Source organism: Habropoda laboriosa, unplaced genomic scaffold (genome assembly GCF_001263275.1).
Source record: "Habropoda laboriosa isolate 0110345459 unplaced genomic scaffold, ASM126327v1 scaffold90, whole genome shotgun sequence".
Classification (NCBI taxonomy): Eukaryota; Metazoa; Arthropoda; class Insecta; order Hymenoptera; family Apidae; genus Habropoda; species Habropoda laboriosa.
Genome location: NW_017100218.1, coordinates 793,035 through 811,594, shown reverse-complemented (window position 1 = coordinate 811,594; position 18,560 = coordinate 793,035). Strand labels below are relative to the sequence as shown.

The 18,560-nt window shown below is 43.0% G+C and overlaps 1 protein-coding gene across 1 annotated transcript in view; it reads left to right on the top strand.

Moving 5' to 3' along the window:
* The first annotated feature begins 820 nt into the window (after positions 1-820).
* LOC108570899 (protein stum) overlaps positions 821-18,560 on the top strand; it is a 22,082-nt gene continuing 4,342 nt past the window's right edge. Inside the window, exons 1-4 of the mRNA XM_017932828.1 lie at positions 821-929; positions 3,042-3,103; positions 4,129-4,510; positions 4,735-6,520. Of these exons, the coding sequence (XP_017788317.1) occupies positions 821-929; positions 3,042-3,103; positions 4,129-4,510; positions 4,735-6,520 (2,339 nt within the window). The remainder of the gene's footprint in view (positions 930-3,041; positions 3,104-4,128; positions 4,511-4,734; positions 6,521-18,560) is intronic.

Genomic DNA, 18,560 nt, shown 5'->3' with positions numbered 1-18,560 from the left:
TAAAAATTAAAGAAAATTCTGTCGTAGATCAACGAGCTTTTAATTACAATTCTGCATCCCTTAGTATCACATGGAATTTCAATATTCGAAAATGAAGAGAGGAAATCTTATCGAAGATCAATGAGCTTTTATTTGCAGCATTTTTCCTTCACTAGGAAGGACTGTGGGGGTTTAGAACGCGATCACTTCGCTCCAATGATTCCTTCTGTTCCGCGTATATCTAATTTCCAAATCAAACGTAATTCTACACACTTTAGTATCGCATGGAATCGAAATTTTGCAAAAGTAAAAATAAAATTTCTATGAAAGAACGAGCTTTCATCGCTAATATTTTTTCTTCGTTATGATGGATTGTGAGGGTTCAGAACGCGATCACTTCGCTCCAATGATTCCTTCTGTTCCGCGTACATCTGATTCCTAAATCGAACACAATTCTACACACTGTAGAATGGAAATTTCGCAAAAGTAAAAATAAAATTTCTACGAAAAGAAGCTTTCATCTCGAGCATTTTTCCTCCACCACGATTAACTTTGTTCGAGTAAAAGAAGTTTACTCAGTTGGAGATAGCTCTTGGCGCGATTCACGGGAGACAGATTTCTAGAAAGCGTGCAGTAACTCTCGGTAAACGTACTCGTACGGTGCTCGCAAATCGCGTCTTCATTGGCCCGTCCATTAATTCGATACAAGCTGGTCGTCGTAAATCAACGCGTCGCCGACGCGAGCCATCGTTGAATCACATTTCGGCCACGAGGCCTTGCTCCGGCCACGTTCAAGCCCAATCCTTCATGCTGCTCAGCGTGTCCCGTGGCGGTTTAAGGAATGTCACTGGACGCGATGCAGATTCTACGGGGACCACCGTCGTGGAGAACGTCGACGCGGTGCATCGGTATCGTTACCACCGGTTGGCACGTCGATCATCGTTATCTCTGTGATTATTTTGCATTATTTCTATGATTTCTCCTCGATTCCGACACCTCAGCTATCTCTGCGACATATAGTTAATCGATCGCTCACGAAATTGTGTCGCAAAATTTGAGAGAGCGTAAGAAAAAGTTATCCGGCGCAAGACGCTTGCGTTATTTTTCTGGTCCTCCTCGATTTCGACACCTTTGACATCTCTGTCACGTATAATTAATTAATCGCTTACGGAATTGTGTCGTTAAGTTCGAGATGGAAAATAAGAAAACACTATGGAAAAATATATTGCGATAATTTAAAGCTTTGCCTAGCGGTATTTGCAACTTGTGAGTAATTGAAGATGTGTAATAATAGGTGTTGAAAAAAGTATGTGTTTGGTGATTGATGAGGAAATAAAAGTGAAAATTTCACATTAATCAGTGCTACGATGGAACAACGGCAATAAAGTGAAACTGTTTCATACGAATGTTTGTTAGTACAAATAATCGTTGGATTTTCCAAGATAGCGAACGCACCAGTGTATCCTTAATGCGTTTAATTGTAAAAGAAGCAATAGAAGAAAAGGCGGAAGCAGTGAAATCGTAGAAAAAGATTTATCGCGATAATAAACACGTGTAACAGTTTCCTATGATCCCGTTGACCCATTTTCTCATCCACTTCGCTCACAATTATCTGTATTAAAAATAAACTCTTGAAATGATTTTTTTACGGGCCGTGTAATCTCGCAAGTTTTCCCTTTGTTGCATGACCGTTATCCTCGCGAAAGAGGGGAAAAAAATAGGTAACTTCGTTAGGTGGACGCGGAAGAATATCCCAGACTCGAGGTTTCTCGAAACGAGAAAAAAAGAGTTTAAAGTATTATCTCTTTAAAACAGGAGAGCAAGATACATGTAAATTAAAAAGCTTCCACGAGGCAGAGAAAAATGAGTGAAACGTGAATATCTGCGAAAAGAAAGAAAAAAGGAAGAAAAGTGGAATTTGTAGAAAAGCTGCAAGCACAGATGAAACAACGAGAAACGTTCGCAAAGTAAACTTCTGAAATTAAAAGAGAAGAAGCTACACGAGTAACAAAGAACATTTTTAACGAGCCAAGGGAAATCGTTTCCAAGAAATACGCTGAAAAAATCAACTTCCACGGGAAGTATCTCTCGCCAAAAAAATTCTTATTTCACAATGTTATCAATCTCGTTTTCCCTCGTTCGACGAACGCGAAGAAGGAAGAAACGACGAAGATAAAAAAAAAACTAAGAAGTCTTCGAAAAATCAACTTCCACAAAGGAGAATCTCTCCCGAAGAAAATTCGCAATTTCACAATGTTATCAATTTCCTTTTTCCCCACGAACGTTGAAACGAAAGAGAGAGAGAGAGAGAGAGAAAAGTAGAGTAGGAAAAATGTAGTTCAGCAGCGTCACGGTATCGCGATAATAAGCATCGCTAGCGAGACTGACGCGATCGAGACGAGGCATTCCCGCCTATGAGAGCGTGAATAAAATGCGTAGAGGCTGGTGTCCGCTCGACGAGGCTCGCTACAACTAGAGTGAGTAATTGCAACCGTCAACGAATAATCACGGATGTTGCACGAGGCCCGGCTAATTGCCAGGCGGCCGTTTGAATCTGATCCTCGCGGCGGAAAGCGGGCCGGAGAAGAAAGGAGAGGAAAAAAGGAGGAAGAGCTTGAGGCCCTTCAGCTCTTCCAGCTACACGATTCGTTAGATGTTGAATATTTTTCAGGGAATTGCTTTTTTGCGCCGAACTTCCGGGGACCACAGCCTGGCTTTTTGTTCTCGCGTAGCCGCACGGAACAGGGAGGCGTTGGAAATTTCACGCGAACACCGCGCGAAAGGGGAATGAACTAATTCGATTAAACACGCTCGTTGGTGATCGTTAATGAACGAAGAAACGAGCATTTACGAGCTGTTCGACGTTCAATGGATATCGAGAAAACGTGGCATTAAACGTTGAAAACATTAGGATTGCTCCGAGTGTTCGCGATGATGATCATTTCGATGGTGTAATTGGCGTGAATCTGAAATTCTAATGGATCGAAGTTTCACCGGATAGGTTTTTAAAAGACTGTGTCTCGTCTAGCGGTGGTCTCAGATAGGTTTCTTCTGTGTTTCAGGTGAGAGCGACAAAGGATCTTGGCGTCCTCCGCATCCTGGTCGTCTGCATGAAGGACTCGAGGTACTGTCGTTTATTTGTAGTTCAGTGTAACGCTTAACCCTACGTTATTTTTGTGAATTTTTCGTGAAATCATCGATCTGAATCATCATCGATAGATCTCGGGATAAGGGGAATTTCAAGTTGAGAAAGTGAGATAAATAGAGCCTTCTTGATTTGTTATCTTATTTCTACAACCGTAAATACAACAGAACGAAGATTAGGACTCCTAATTCTGGGTTAAATTGCCCTCGTCATCTCTAATTATTTAACCCTGTTAGTTCTTGTTTCAAGCTCTTTAGAGTATTATTACGTCGGGTAGTGGTCGTTATTAACGTGTTCGGTGTCATGTAGAACTTTCATCGGGCAGAGGTGCTTTTATCAAAGCAAAAGGGAGTAGAAAGTTTGGGCTGCGTCAGCGGGACAACGAGATACCACGTTATCATGGCAAATGAAAAGAACTTTTGGTGCACGTTGGCCCGTTGGACGAGCGTTGAATCATAGTTGGGCCAATGTACCGCGTAGACGAAATGCAAATAAGACGTGAGATTAGGGGGAAGATAATGAATTTGTTCAATGTAGATGTACCAGACGATTCATTCGGTATAATTGTGCAGTCGAGTGAGCTTCGTTCCCCAAACCAATTTACCCTTGAATTAACTTTTTGTGAATAGTACAATTGGGTGAGTTAAAGTGTACATTTTCAGAAACTTCTTGAAACATTTCTATAAAGTGATATTAATATATTAAATTCTAAATTTTGGTATCAGGATTAGCCGTTTAACTGTTTTCAAATATACGTGAAATAATAAAGTAGCCATTTCAATTTCAATTTCTCTTACTCTAATATCCCACTCGAAGTGTCTAACAAAAGATTCATTGCTTTCAACACATCTAGAGTACTCGGCGTTAAAAATCAAACTGAAAATACTACCAAGGAAATGCCTTTTTTCGCCGTTAAAAGTACCACGAGAGTGGCATTTACCATAACTGCTAATTGCTTCCATAAAAGATTGTAAAGTCGAACTGTGGTGATTTTCGCGTTGCAGCTTCGGGGCCTCGAAAGGATGAGGCGGCTCGACGACGGCCATGCTCAACGACCGCCTCCGTTCAGGGTGCTCGCGGTACCCGACGGGAATTACCTGTCACCAACCGCGATACCGCCGCCGCCACCGCGTGCACCCGAGCCGTACAAGATCGCGCCCTCCTCCACGTCGTCCTCGAGGGCGCACCGGCGGTCCAGCTTCGTGATCATCGCGGACTCGAGGCCAGTTTCCCCGGAGGTGAGGAGCCCGTCGCCGACGCTGGCCACCGGAAGAGTCTCGCCCTTTCGAGGACGAGGGTTCAAGGGACCGCCGCCGCGATCTAAGTCCAGGCCACAGTCACCGGAAGCTGCGGATCCTAGGAGGAGAGGCAGAAATGATCGACGAGGTAAGATTTTTAATGAAATGTCCAAAGAAGAGATCTTCTATCTTTGACCTCGAAGTTGTGTCTTTTGGAATAAAGCGTTTAATTTCATTATTGTGACAAAAGTATTGTATTTTAATAATAATATTAATATTTTTTCAAATTTGTAATTATCGATATTTTGTCTGCTCTCCGTGTTATTTTGTATACGAATAGGTCCGTGTCATCGTTTGTTTCGCAATTGTCAGTTTCAGTATCGCAACAGAGTAGCCCAAGGAGGAGTCTGATCCCCCAGCCGACACGGCAGCGTTCGACGTCCCTCAGCAAATCAACCGAGCGTCTCTCCTCGCCGAAAATTGGCCGTCGCGTGGACTCGCGGACTCGTTTGAACACGACGGATTCCAGGAATCGTTTGAACGCCTCCGGAAACAGCAACAGCGTCACGAACCTCGCCACGCGTCGACAAGTCTCCAGAACGCCTAGCAAACTATCCCCGATTCAGGGAACTCCGACGAAACCGGAAAGAACGCCGATGTTCACGAAAAGGGACCGTTCGAAAGATTCCACGAGGCCGTCGCCGTCGAAACAGCAGAGATTTGCCGCGTCTCCATCGAAGAATGCCTGGAACGCGAAGAAACAAAACCAGGAGAAGGTTAAAGCTCCGAAAAGAACGACGAGCAAAGAACGGCTAACGTCTCCGTCGAAGATCCCGTTGAAAACGAACAGAGTCAGCTCGAATTCCTTGAATCCGGCGAGGTTCATCACCATTTCCAATCAGCCTAACGAGAAGAGCAAAAAAGCGGCCGATAATAAAGGGTCCAAGGAGGTTCGTATAAGCAACGAGAAGATAAACGAGTCCAGTCAGGGTAGCAAGAAGTCCGAAGGTGGATCGAAAGGATCTCAAGTGAGCGAGAAAAGCAACGATCGAAGCGGCGATCTGGATCTGATAGATCTTCTGAAGCAAACTTCCACGGCAACGGGGACATCCAGCGTGGTGAATACAACGGCAACGACGGCTGTTCAGCCGTTGCACATCGACGCCAACGCGGTTCTTCTGGATAGAGACGTCACCGACAGGAGGAACGAGAAGACGAAGAGTCAGCAAGATCTTTCCAACAACAAATCTTCCAATTCGTCCAACGATGACACTTCTACTAGACAAAATTCTCAAGCAGTTACCAGCGAGGAGCATCGTCAAACGAATTCTCAGACATCGAGGTCTAACAAGTCGACAAACTACAATCGAACGAAAGGTGGGATGGACAGCAGGAACGAATCTCCAGTTCCTACAGATAAAACCGGAAGTCATTCGAAGAGTAACAGCGTCAGTCAATCGGTAAGAAGCGTAATTAAAGTGAACAGTGCTACGAACAACACTGGTTCAGCGACGCTGCGTTCTAACAGGAATCAGAACACGGTGAACGATCAGAACATGAAGAATTCCAGGTCTAACGATCACAAGATCGAGGACACCACCTCGTCGCATTCTGGATCGATAATTAATTCAGCTAAAACGAACGACGGTGAACAACAGACGAACGATTCTAGCAAAAATTCTTCGAATACGGAGACTCAAAGGACTTGTTCATCCATCGCGAGTGCTTCGGTCAGGCAAGAAGACGTGAAAGTAGTTTCGAAGTCTGTCAACGATTCCGAAACGAAGGTTGTTGGAAACTCGATTTCGGTAACGGTGAAAGGTATCCCTGTTTCCGATCAATCTACAGCCTCTAAGGTTAATAATGTTTCCAACGTGGGTGGTGCAGTGAGCAACGATATGAAAAGCGCGAACAACGCCGGGGTGAAAGCACGACAAGAGAATCACGGAAGTGGTCGTACGTCCGTGAAATCGTCCGCGGGGGTGTCTGTAGAATCTATAGAGAGCGTGAGGTCCACGGATACCGGAGTTAGCGTGGACACTGTTAGAGGAGTGTCCTCGCCGAGGGAGAAGACTGGAATGCACGTTGTGAAGCGACCTCAGGAGATCGAGACGTTGAGCGGGAACGTGGTGCATCTGGAACAGAATGGAGAACCAGCGTGAGTATGAATTACTTTGCATTTTACACCGTGTGTCCACGAATAGGTCCTTCAGGTACCTTGAAAAGTTTCGAAAAATTTATCCTTCGAAAATTGACAGCAGACAAGGGAGCATACTTCACAATTTCTTTAATGGCTGCATACGTTGCAAAATTCTTGAAAATTGCATACTACTCAAAATATTTATATGCCAATGAGGACGAAATGAAATATAAGGGGTGTTCTATTGCAAATACTTTTTCTTTCCACTGTATTTACCCTATCAGAAGATATCTCTTATTACTCCTTCGGTTAATTTCGCGTTACCGTGACTTCGATTAAGAACTTTTCACCACGATCAGCAGTTTACGAAGTTGGTATTTAACCGAGTAACATACGACTCGGAGTGTTTAATCATTGTTCAAGCGTTTACATTAATGCCAAGCTAATTAAATAGTTAAAATCAGCTGGCATTTTTCACGAGAGGCACACAAGCGAGAGAAATTTTCGAGCTTAAACGTTCCACGTGACTCCGCAATCTCGAGTCATATTTATAACAGAGGAGGAGAGGGCCAGATATTAATCTGGAAAGATTCACAGCGCACGGTAGCTATTTATGCCGTCGGAAGTGACAATAAATCGCCGCGGATCCGATGTTGGATCCGTATTAAAGGACACGTGTTGGCTATGCAGAAGGTTGCGCGTGTTAGAGACAAAGTGAACGCGGCGGATCGGAAAATCGAATTATAAGAGCGGGAAAGAGGGGGTTCGGGAGGGTAGAATCTCGCGACACGAAACCGAGGCATCGTTCTCAATTAAAACGAATCACTTTCGCGATGAGGTATTCCCAACGAAAAGAATTGCCTTCCGACGTGGAGAGTTATGAATCCCTAAAATAGGGCACTTTCGTGAATTCGCGAGCGGCGCGCATCGAGATCAATTTTTCCAACGAAAATTACACACGAGATCTCCCGTTATCAATTTCGAAGGGGTGGCGCCGTAGCTAACACGGTGAACGTACCACGATTTATTCGCAAATATCAGCTTTATGAAGTGGGGGCGCTTCATTAAGCCAGGGTATCGCTTCGAGGATCTCGAAACGGCTACATTACTGCGCAGTTATTCATTGTTGCGTCTTCCAGCACGTAGTTACCCTTATAATCTACCCCTGACTAGCTGCGCTTACCTTAAGTGAGAATTAATTGTTCTATATAAATTCTGGGGGAATGTGGGTTAGCTTAAGTATACCGCTGGAAGAACGATCGTGCTTTCCCCCCCTTTATATAGTTAATTTACTTTGGGCTTTGAATATATCAGAGAGAATGTTTAACAGGTGAATGCGAAATTGATAGAGCGTATTCAGCAGGTTGAACGGGGGGAAAAAGTTTAGATGAAGTGATGTCCGAGAATGATTTATTAAAAAGTTACGAGGAATAAAAGAATCGCTGCTCGCTAGAACAAAGCTGTACGAATATTCTAAAGCGTCCGTCAATCGCTGTTTCGTCCAATGGAAGCAGGAACTTCTGAATAACTGTTCCAACTTAAAGCTTCGCAAACTCGAGAGAATAATAACTGACAGCGATGACAGTCGCTTGTTCGTCAATCTACAGAGCTACGAAACCGAGAAGCATCGAACAATGATTCCTTCATTCCCTCTAATTCTTTGATAAATCATATTTAAACGTTGCGGCTATTGAAAATCGTGAAAAGAAGAAATTTTCACAATGTAAATATTTGGGAAAGAATCGCGACGAATGTTACTAAATAGGGGAAGAGAAAAAGGTCTATCAAAGCGGAAGTCGGGCGTAAAACGGGCGGCAATTAAATTGTTCTACAACTTCCACTTCCCAACGGTGCATCGTAGACAGCACAGGGTCGTGCAGAAAACTTGGCCCATCGCGTAAGATCCACAGAGTTCCTTCACCCCGGCTAGTTATAAAGCACCACCCTTGCTGGTGGTCGATGCAACCGAGCTGGGTTTATCGATCCCGTGGAGATTTACATCGCCACGGCCTGGCTCAAGGGGATTATAAATCAGAATTTCGAATCGCCTCGTTATACGAGCGTCGCTAATTAACTCGAATCGTTGGCTGAAAAAAGGAAAGAAATAGTTGGAGGAGGAGGAGGAGAGAAAAGGCGAACGTCGAAAGCACGAGCCGGTTAGACCGTGTCCATCATTCACGCCTCTGAACCATGATTCTTCCTTTTTTTTTCTCTCTCTTCTCGTTCGACAAGCAGTTTCTTTCACACGACGAGTTTAATCGAAATTTCATTCCACGCAGAAGAATTCGTGAAATTTTACTACTTTCTTATCAGACGATTCGATCCAACTTACACAGTCGAAATTTCCATCGTGTTGCGGGTCCAAAAGCGTGACAAACTTGTGTTACTTACAACAGCAAGAAGAATGCAGTATTTTACATTGATTTTACAGTATGCAGTGGTATGTATGTACCAGATAAAGCGTACCCTACCGTTTCTGCGTAAGGGGAACGTTAAAAAGAATTCATCGACATTTTAAAACAATAAAAAGTGTGTTTTACCATTTTCATTCTATCGATCTACGGTCACCTCTTTGTACATTCCTTCGATGTGACGCACGTGTGTCGTAATGTCGTTCATTTCCACCTTGTAATTAATCCATCATTCTCGTGACTTCGACGCGTATCGATACAGCTTACAGGGCGGTCGTGTTATTAGCGTAATTATAACGAGATTAAATTCTTTTTTACGCGCCGACTGCAATCGTTCCGCGAGATTTTTATTACACCCGGCCACGTTAAAAGTGACTCAGAGAGCCGCAATAGCGTGACGATGCTGCGTATAATCGCGAACGAATACTGAAACGTCTTTACAAACATGATCGTAGAGGGGTGAATTGCGATGGGTTCTCCCCGCGAAACGCTCCGGCGAACGTGGAACGTTTATTGAATAATTCATCGCATCTCGTCCAACCTGCAGCTTTATTCGCCCGGACTAATTCACCAAAACGATGAATTGGAATTTTCGAATTAAATCCGCCGCGGCGAATATTCGTTTGCTATAGCCAACGTGTGCACACGCTGTTGCGTTCGTTCGTTCCTTTTCTTCTCTGATCCTAGATAAAGCAAATTGTACACAATAGCTTTCTTGGTATGTACAATGGAAAAAGAATAGTTTTTATTGCCAGCGACATTACGAATGCAAAAAAGAAGTCATTTCTCGGTATAATGGAAAATTGTGGGGAAAACGTAATCGAGAATGAAACGTTCGTGAAAAGTCCCTCGTTTCGATGACGAAGATAGTTTAATAAATACGCTTAATTCTGAGTGAAACAAACAGTATCAAACGTGAAATTAATTGTTCCATTCGCGAATTCTGTGTGAAAGATTTCAACGGGAGAAGATCGTTTTCTACTGAACATTTAATTCTCTCTGATTCTTAATTTGTGAAATTAACTGTCTCCTTTCGCAATCATCTCTCCGTGTATACGCTCTCTAATCAAATCTGTAATTTCTACTTTTGTAATTTCAAATCGTTCAAGTGCACAATTAAAACTGATCACTTTTGCAATTTCTACAGTTAGAAAGTAGCCCATCTCGCTTCCCAGACGGTTCGAGTCCATCTTCCCTCCTCTTCATCAGCCGAAGCGAATTAACGTCCAAGTACCTATTGCCGGCACACTCTGAAAATAATCTTGGGCAAACGCGCGACGTGCACAATCGTCCCGTTAGAGCAGGGAACCAGCCCTGTACGGGTCGAGCAAATATTATCACATCTATTATTAGTCGATCGTCCGCTCTCAGCGAACGGGATTCCTCTAAAAACACTGTTACACGTGCACGCCATTTCCGGCCTGTTGAACGTAAACGCAGGCTAGTTCGAGCGATCGATTCCCTCTTGTTTTGTTGCTCGTTCGAATTCCACCCATCCGCTGTCACATCAACAACCTTTCCTCTCGTCACTTCTTTCTTTCTCCCTTTTTTTCGTCACTACGGTGGCAAAATCATCCGTGTCTGTGCAATTTCCATCGATTTCTCGACGTCACAGACCCGCGTATAGATTTGTCCGAGTCGCGTGCAAGCTCGAGGCGGAGAGGAGGTTTTCTCTCCAGGCTCTTCGAAATCGTCGAGATTCCATTGGGGAATCTGGCGTGGTTCTTCTTTGATGTACCTCCTGGATCTCTTAGTAACAAAGTGTGCACTCTTGCGCGAAACGCCCGAGCACGCGACATTCTCGCGGAAAATTCTTGGCCGCCTGGGTTATGCGTGACACCTTCCTGTGGTGCTCCACTTTTCTGGAAGGATTTCTCCGCGGAGATTGTGTGTGTCTGTGTTACGAGGAAATATAGTACAATGGCCCCTAGATTACATTTGACGGTGATTTGTTTCAGTTCTGCGATAAATTCGAGGAAAAGGAATGACTTAGAGGAGGTTAGAGGGATTTTAATACGTACACTTATTGCTCGTGAGATTTACTCGTGTATTTTCTTCTCTTTCTTTCTCAACGAATTATATTTTTCTAAACAATTACTAGAAAGTAACTTACATCCTTAACTTCTTAAGAATATTGCGAGCAAATATATCTCGGGGAAATATTTACGGGATACTTTGTTCGCCAATCCAGCGTAATCGATGGGATACAAAAGTTTGATCATGGGAAGGAGCAACAGTCGGTTTATGATTATTCAATAAAACTCGTAAATGCACGCGGACAGCCGTGTTATTAAACGCTTTTCATACTGTATCTCTTTTAAAATGCAAAGTAATGCAACATGCATATTGTAGTTAATCACTTGAGCGTAATTATTCCCGTGGTAGTTGGAAGGGCTTTGAGTAGAGAGGGAGGAAAAAAAAAGCGGAGATAGAGCGAGACGTGAACAATATTTTATGCTTGACATTTCACATATTCAACGAAAGAGGATCGATATTCCAGAATCTGCACAAAGATCTTCATAAATAATATATACCGGGACTCGAAATATAACACGCTCACCACTCCCTGTCGAATACTCTTCGTTCCTTTCACGTGCTAACGTTTCTCTGCCAGAGAGAAGGTTTACACATTCTTTCGAAAGGAAAGCATCATAACTCACTGTACACGTAAAGCGTACCGCGGCGAATCGCAGAAGCGAAGTGAAGTTCTTCGCTATCGGAGTAACTGCACACGATTCGCCTAATTGCGAATTATCGCTACGATAACACATACACGTGCTATCTAGGACGGCCATTTTAATAAGCTCCGGGCTATTTCCGCTTTACTGCCACCATTTCCCGAACCCCGCTACTACTTTCATTCGACACATTTCCCTTTAAAGTTCCACCGGAGGTACTCTTACATTGCTGGGAACAGAGAGGGATGGAAATTCCACTTCACTGTCGAAAATCTTCCTGCAAAAGAATTGTGAAGGAGGAAGAAATTTCTATCTTGAATGCTGTTCGATTATTTCTCAACTCGAATGCTCAATTCTACTAAAAAATAGTGAGGAACGCAAATCAACATCTTTGTGCAGGAATGAAAAGAAAACTTCGGAAGTCCAATTTCCTTTTTCTCAATAATATTCCAAAAATTCTTTCATAATAGAATTTTCGAAGAAGAAGAGATTGCCATTTGCACAACTGACCATAAAACTACAAAGTCTGTTTGTACAGGAATGAAAGGAAACCCTCTAAATTCTAATACCTTTCACACAATCACACTCGAACCCCAATTATTTACCAACACAAGTTCATCAAACACATTCCGAGCAATCGATACCACTAAATTAACCCGAAAGGAGCCTCTCGACAACGAATTCTCCGGCAAACGGCGATCGGCGAAAAGAACAAACGACGTGAGAATTTCGACGCGAGGCGTCACGGTGTTTGACGAATGATCGGGGTTGCTCGCGCCGCGTGGCATCCGGTCCCATCTACATAATGTCAGATCGTCGTGACGGATAATACGCGTTGTCGTGGCTGGCATAACCGAAAATCGACGTAACGCTGGTTCTACGTGGACTGACCGACGACAAGTCGTCAGCATCGCGTGCGGCCAAGGTCGACCACAACCACCCCTTGTGTATTTCACTCACTAGAGCTCCGCCACCCCTCCTTTAGATTCGACTCTGTTTCTTCATGCACACGACTCCTCCATCCGGGATAACGTTTGTCGTTCCCTGGTGTAAAATGTGCGTGGCTCGCGATTCTTTCCTTCTCTTCTCTCGAGCCGTGTGTAATCGGCGAAAGTCGAAGAGAGTCGCGTGACCTGAGAGCCAGAGGGATGAACTAGCCCTTCGTGTTTGGCCCAGTTTCGCGCGACATTGACGTCAGACCGTGGACGTTAACGATACCGTTTACCTGGACTTTTTATTTGTTGACGATGTTAATTGGTTACGCGATTCGGATTTATCGCGGGGGATTGTGTAACGACGGTGTAAGAGGAGAAATTTTTCCGTGTAACTGAAAGATTTCGAAAGGCCCAGGAAAGTTTTCGCGGACTGGAAGGTTTAATTTTAATTTTTCAATTTTCTGCACTTGAGAAATCTTGTGTTTTTTCGCGGCGGTAGTAGCGTACAGTGTGGTGTCGAAAAATGGATTACGGGCTTGGAAAGTTTCTGTGTTGCTCGCGATGATAGTGCACAGTGTGTTATCGCGATTGTGTAGCGGGAAGGTGAAATTCCGCTTTATTTTCACTGCGGTGAGAGTGTCCAGAGAATGGTCGCAATTAAGTGACATTTATAGGTCGATTAAATGCTGCGGCGTATTTATATACGTAGAATGAGCGGCGACAGGGGCAATTTAGAAATGATTTAAACTTAACTCAATGAGGACAAAGCAGATTGTTTATTGATCTGACTTGTGATTTCGTGGTAGAACTAGACCGAGAAGGTGTATAATATCGAAGATAGCGAAGGAACATTTATTTCTTTTCTATTCTTAATTAACAAGATCGTTAGTGATACGAGTGTCTCGTGATATCAGTTTAAACGTAAATTGTACAATTTATACCAGTTTCTAATTGCTAAGAAAATTCAGATACACCATTAAGAAATACTAAAAGAGAAAACGAAACGAATTACCAACTGCAATGACTATTTATACTTGAATAAAAAAATTGAAATGTGATTCGTCTGGAGTATGCGAAAACAGAGCGATAACACACCGATAAGAACGTCACGGTATCCGCAACGTGACGTGAAGGTATTACCTGCCAGAGGTATATTTATAATTATCAGAAATCAGGTGAAACGAATTTCACTGTGATAGAAACAACAATACACACAAATACACACCAACGTTTAATTTACTCTCTCTTTCACCCACTCCTTTCTATTGGCCATTGCGAAAACAGTTTTTAGAGACGGTATAAATTACGCGTGATTTGCCCTAAATTTTTCTTCAAACGTATTCTTTCTATTCGCGTTATTATTTCTTCGTGAATTTTCGCGAAAGCAGTTCACTTACGAAGATCCAGTTTCGCGTGGAAAATGAATGGAAACAAGTGTTCATACGCGAGACCGCAGAGTCATCGATTATTTACTCGAATTTGCAATGCGATTAGGTTTTAGCCCTTGTTTATGTTAATTCATCCCCCCTTTACCGTGTTAAGCGACGGTCACGTAACTTAAAATTAACTACGCTACGTGTAATTTTATTGCTTTCTTTTCTTTTTTATAGTCTACATATTGCGATGAAAATGTGTGAAATTCTTTCGGTTGAAAATCGTCGGCTAAAAGTGCCGCGTTTCCCTCGTCGCAATTTTCAACGACGAACCATTCCCCTATTTTCATTCTGCACGAATTAATTGGGCAAGTGAAATACATTCTGGATTATTATATCTCGCCGTGTCCAACTTCTCGACGGTTGCGCAAAACTTCGTAAAGGAAGAGAGTAATTAAAAAGATACATCGCGACCGCTCCGTTTCCTAATATACCAGCGTTTTCCCTCGTTCCCTTTCGACTCACTTTTGATTCTGTGTTGAACTCCTACAGCGATTACTCTGTCGGTGTTACCGTAATCCTGCCCGCAGTCCAGGTGAAGCAAATAATTACCGGGGAGAGAAAGTGGCTCTTTGCGAAATTTCTAGAAACACCGAGAATTCGTGGAACTGTGCTTTTATCCATTGTAAACGTGTTTTCTCGACCTACATATTAAATTGATACGAAAAAAGAACACTCGCAATTTCTCGTTTAACTCTTTCCAAAGAACTCGCAGTTTCTCTGAAAAGTTCGAAATAAAACGTCGAGTTTCAGCCCTTATCCGGTCAAGATGAGTCCAAAGAGCTCACATGCCTAATTTTTTAAAAGTATTTCGAACAGTATTCGTCTTTTTGCCCGCTAAGAGATAAGAGAAAAAATTATAGGGTTCTATTTAAAAAATTAAAGGCGACTTTGATAATTTGATAAACAAATTTTCAAAATGTTCCGAGTATTTTTAATAAGTCGTCGTAAAAACAGACTGTATCCTTTCTACGTTAAAGGAACTACAGTCTCTCTGCGTTAAAGGGACTGACGGTCCGGATAAAGGGTTAAACGGGCAATTTCCACGTGCACACGATTGTTAATCATTTGTTTCGTTAAGCGGCAGCAACAATTCCCCATTCGCGGAACAAGTGAAAGTAATAACAGGGTAATCGCGACGCTGAAAGTTCCTTTACTCCCAGAGGGTTAACGACGCCCGGTTCGCGGCGCCGTGTAAACTTTTAACTGCACGATTTTGGCGGCTCCGCGCCATAATCGCCGTGGAAATCGTGGCGTGGCCACGGTACGAACTTTCTGCCCTGTGCTCAGCCAACTTTTAATGGTTTCGTTAAACGCGCTGCAACGCGGATGACCCGAGACCCTCGAGCACGCGTTTCCATCGCATTGTCAGCCTGGCAATTTTCGCGCGAAAACACCCGCAACATACCTTTCGTTGTTGCACATCGAGCTGTGTTAGCCAGGTCGAACGGAAAGTTTTAGATAAATTTTTGAAAAGTTTCGTTCGGTCAATTTTCAAACGAAATACGGAAATACAACGGAAGCTACGATAAACTAACCGCAGAGAATTAGAGACAAGATTGTATTAGGTTGTCCGGAAAGTTCGTTTCGTAAACTGACGTACCTGTATTTCTAATTGAGATAGCGACAAAAACCGAAAGGTATTTTACTCGTTATTTGAAAACGAACCCAACGCACTCCTCAAATTATTTGTAGTATCGTAATTTTGGGAAAGAATAGTTTTAAGCAAATGTGGCGAGAGAGAAAGCGGGCGACGAGCGACGATAGCCAGGCCCAACGGGAAAAACCGCGACGCCAAAGGCCCACGAAGGGCCTGGCTATTAGGGCTTTTATCCGGGTATCTGAGATACCCATGCTGTATTTCTAATTGAGATAGCGACAAAAACCGAAAGGTATTTTACTCGTTATTTGAAAACGAATCCAACGCATTCCTCAAATTATTTGTAGTATCGTAATTTTGGGAAAGAATAGTTTTAAGCAAATGTGGCGAGAGAGAAAGCGGGCGACGAGCGACGATAGCCAGGCCCAACGGGAAAAACCGCGACGCCAAAGGCCCACGAAGGGCCTGGCTATTAGGGCTTTTATCCGGGTATCTGAGATACCCATGAGATACCTGCGTAGATGAAAAAACACGATCGACCCGGGTATCTCACGAGTACTCGAATATGTATATAAAACAGTCGAAATCTCGGTGGCCACTACAGCTGGTGGTTCCCGGGCAAACAAATGCGGATCGGTCGCGACAGCGATGCAACGATGCCGACATGTCAAAGTGTACCTGTACCCTACATAATATCGTTTTGAAACCTCTGCCGAAACAGTCGAGGAATAATAGATATCTACTCTCAGCTGTCTCATCTCATGAGATACCCGGGTACCCGCGAGGGAGGGACAATTAACAAAGTAAACGATTGTATTTTCTGGACCAATCGTACGCCGACCATACACTTACACTTTAATAAATTGAGGTGAAGACAGGGTAACGACGTTCCTCACCCACCTCAAACTGAATATTTCGGTATTTCGTTGCCACGAAAAATTCAACATCCTCGCTCCAATGCAGAGAACATAGTTCGACTTATATCAGATTGTATTTTCTGGACCAATCGTACGCCGACCATACACTTACACTTTAATAAATTGAGGTGAAAACAGGGTAACGACGTTCCTCACCCACCTCAAACTGAATATTTCGGTATTTCGTTGCCACGAAAAATTCAACATAGTTCGACTTATATCAATCCCTGTTCATCTTACAAAGAATTTGAGCAGTACGTTGGATTCACCTTTAACTGTCGAGGAAAGTACCATTTAAATGTTGTTACTACGTCAATTAGAAACAGAGATCCGATGGCTTAAATTACGAAAGGAACTTTCCGGACAACCTAATATATTTAATGTGTACCTCTGGTTCCTTATTAATTTCTTCTTTAAACTTCGCGATAACGTGGAACAAAGTAGACCCAAGTTCGAGCAAATTAACTTTCCACAGTGAGACTTTTTTATTCGAGACCAGAGACTCGCAGAAGCAATTTACATTTGTTCCGCTCGAAAGTAGCTTGTTGAGAGATTTTGTATCGTTCCGCTGGTTGCGCGTAACTTGCTCATCGTTGTGCAATATTCTATCTTCTTATCAGCGTTCAACAGTTCCGCCCATGGTGTTCGAAGGAAGGAAAATAGAAGAATCGACGCGAGATACGGAGTTGATATTTACGATCTCCATGGCGCCACGTGTTCGAGAGCAGTATATCAGGGGAACGCAGGACACAGTTACAACCACATTTCGCATAATTCTCCGGCTCCGCATAATGATACGTAGGTTCTCTTACGTCACGACAGCGTTACGAGACGCTGTTATCACCCGTTCAGCTTTTACGACCGACGTATTTTCTCCCTGGGATCGGTTATTGATCGTGAAAAAAAAAACAGGAAAATTTCGATCGTAAAAAAGAGCTGTTCGAGTAAAGTATACCAGCGTGACAGTCTAATGGAGGTATTAAAACGGTTATCGAACCGTTTGATGCGTACTTTCTAATTTTAAGACACGTTGTTTACCTCAACCGAAGACTCTTCTATCGGAAAGAGGTTCGTTTTCGTGTCATTCTTTCTTTCTCGTCAGAGTTCAAGATATTCCAGAGAAAGTACGACTCTCTTTTATTTCTACGTAACACACCTGAAAACGGACGTAGCTGAGAAAAGAAGAAAGTTCGCGTCTCAGGGTCTCGCGAGTGAAACGACACTCGCACGCACCTTACACGAGGGTAACCTCGCGAGTCAAAGTGAACGCAATTAAAAAACTTCGTGCCATTGAAACGTTCGTTACGCGTGTTGAGCTTTTCCACGCTGTTCCAGAGGCTCGCCGCGTTACCCATGCTTATCGTTTCCCCCTGGCGTTTACTTTTTTTCCTTATTGAGATTCCCTCTAATAGAACAGTTTGCTTCCGTGCAATTTCAATCCCGAGTGTTGTTACCGTACTTCGGTAAAAGGTTCGCGGAAACCACGGGATCCTTGCGGATGAAGTGATTACTTCAACGAGGAGAACGCGAGATAGGTGTGAAAAAATTAGACGAAGTTACAGTAGGAAGTATCTTTTCATAGGAAATTACGCGTAATTCTGTCCTTCGATTTTTCACGGATGAAAAATTTCACGTGGCGAGAAGAGAAAAATGGAACACAAATTGCAGGCAAAATAGTGGGAACGAAAAAATGGTATATAGTAAATGTCAGATTTCTAATCAGTCGCAAATTGGTCGAGTAATCTCAGTTTTCTCGTGTTAATTTCAAGTTCGCACAATTCTTGGTAAACTACTGCAGGGGAATGTTCGTTCGAAGTTAAAGAACAATTTTCATCCCACTCTGAAAAACTCAACATTTCACGGAACACGATCCAATAAATACCATTTCGGAGAAAACAAACATCTACGTACCTGCAAAAAATTCCCATGTAATCTAACAGATATAAGATATAAGATAAAGATATAAGATAAAACGACAAAAAGTAGTTCCACAAAGTACCTCTCGAATAAAACGAATCACCTTACCAATACTGTCACATCTCCAAAGAACTCCGATTCAACCCGACTGTTCAAAATTTCCGAAC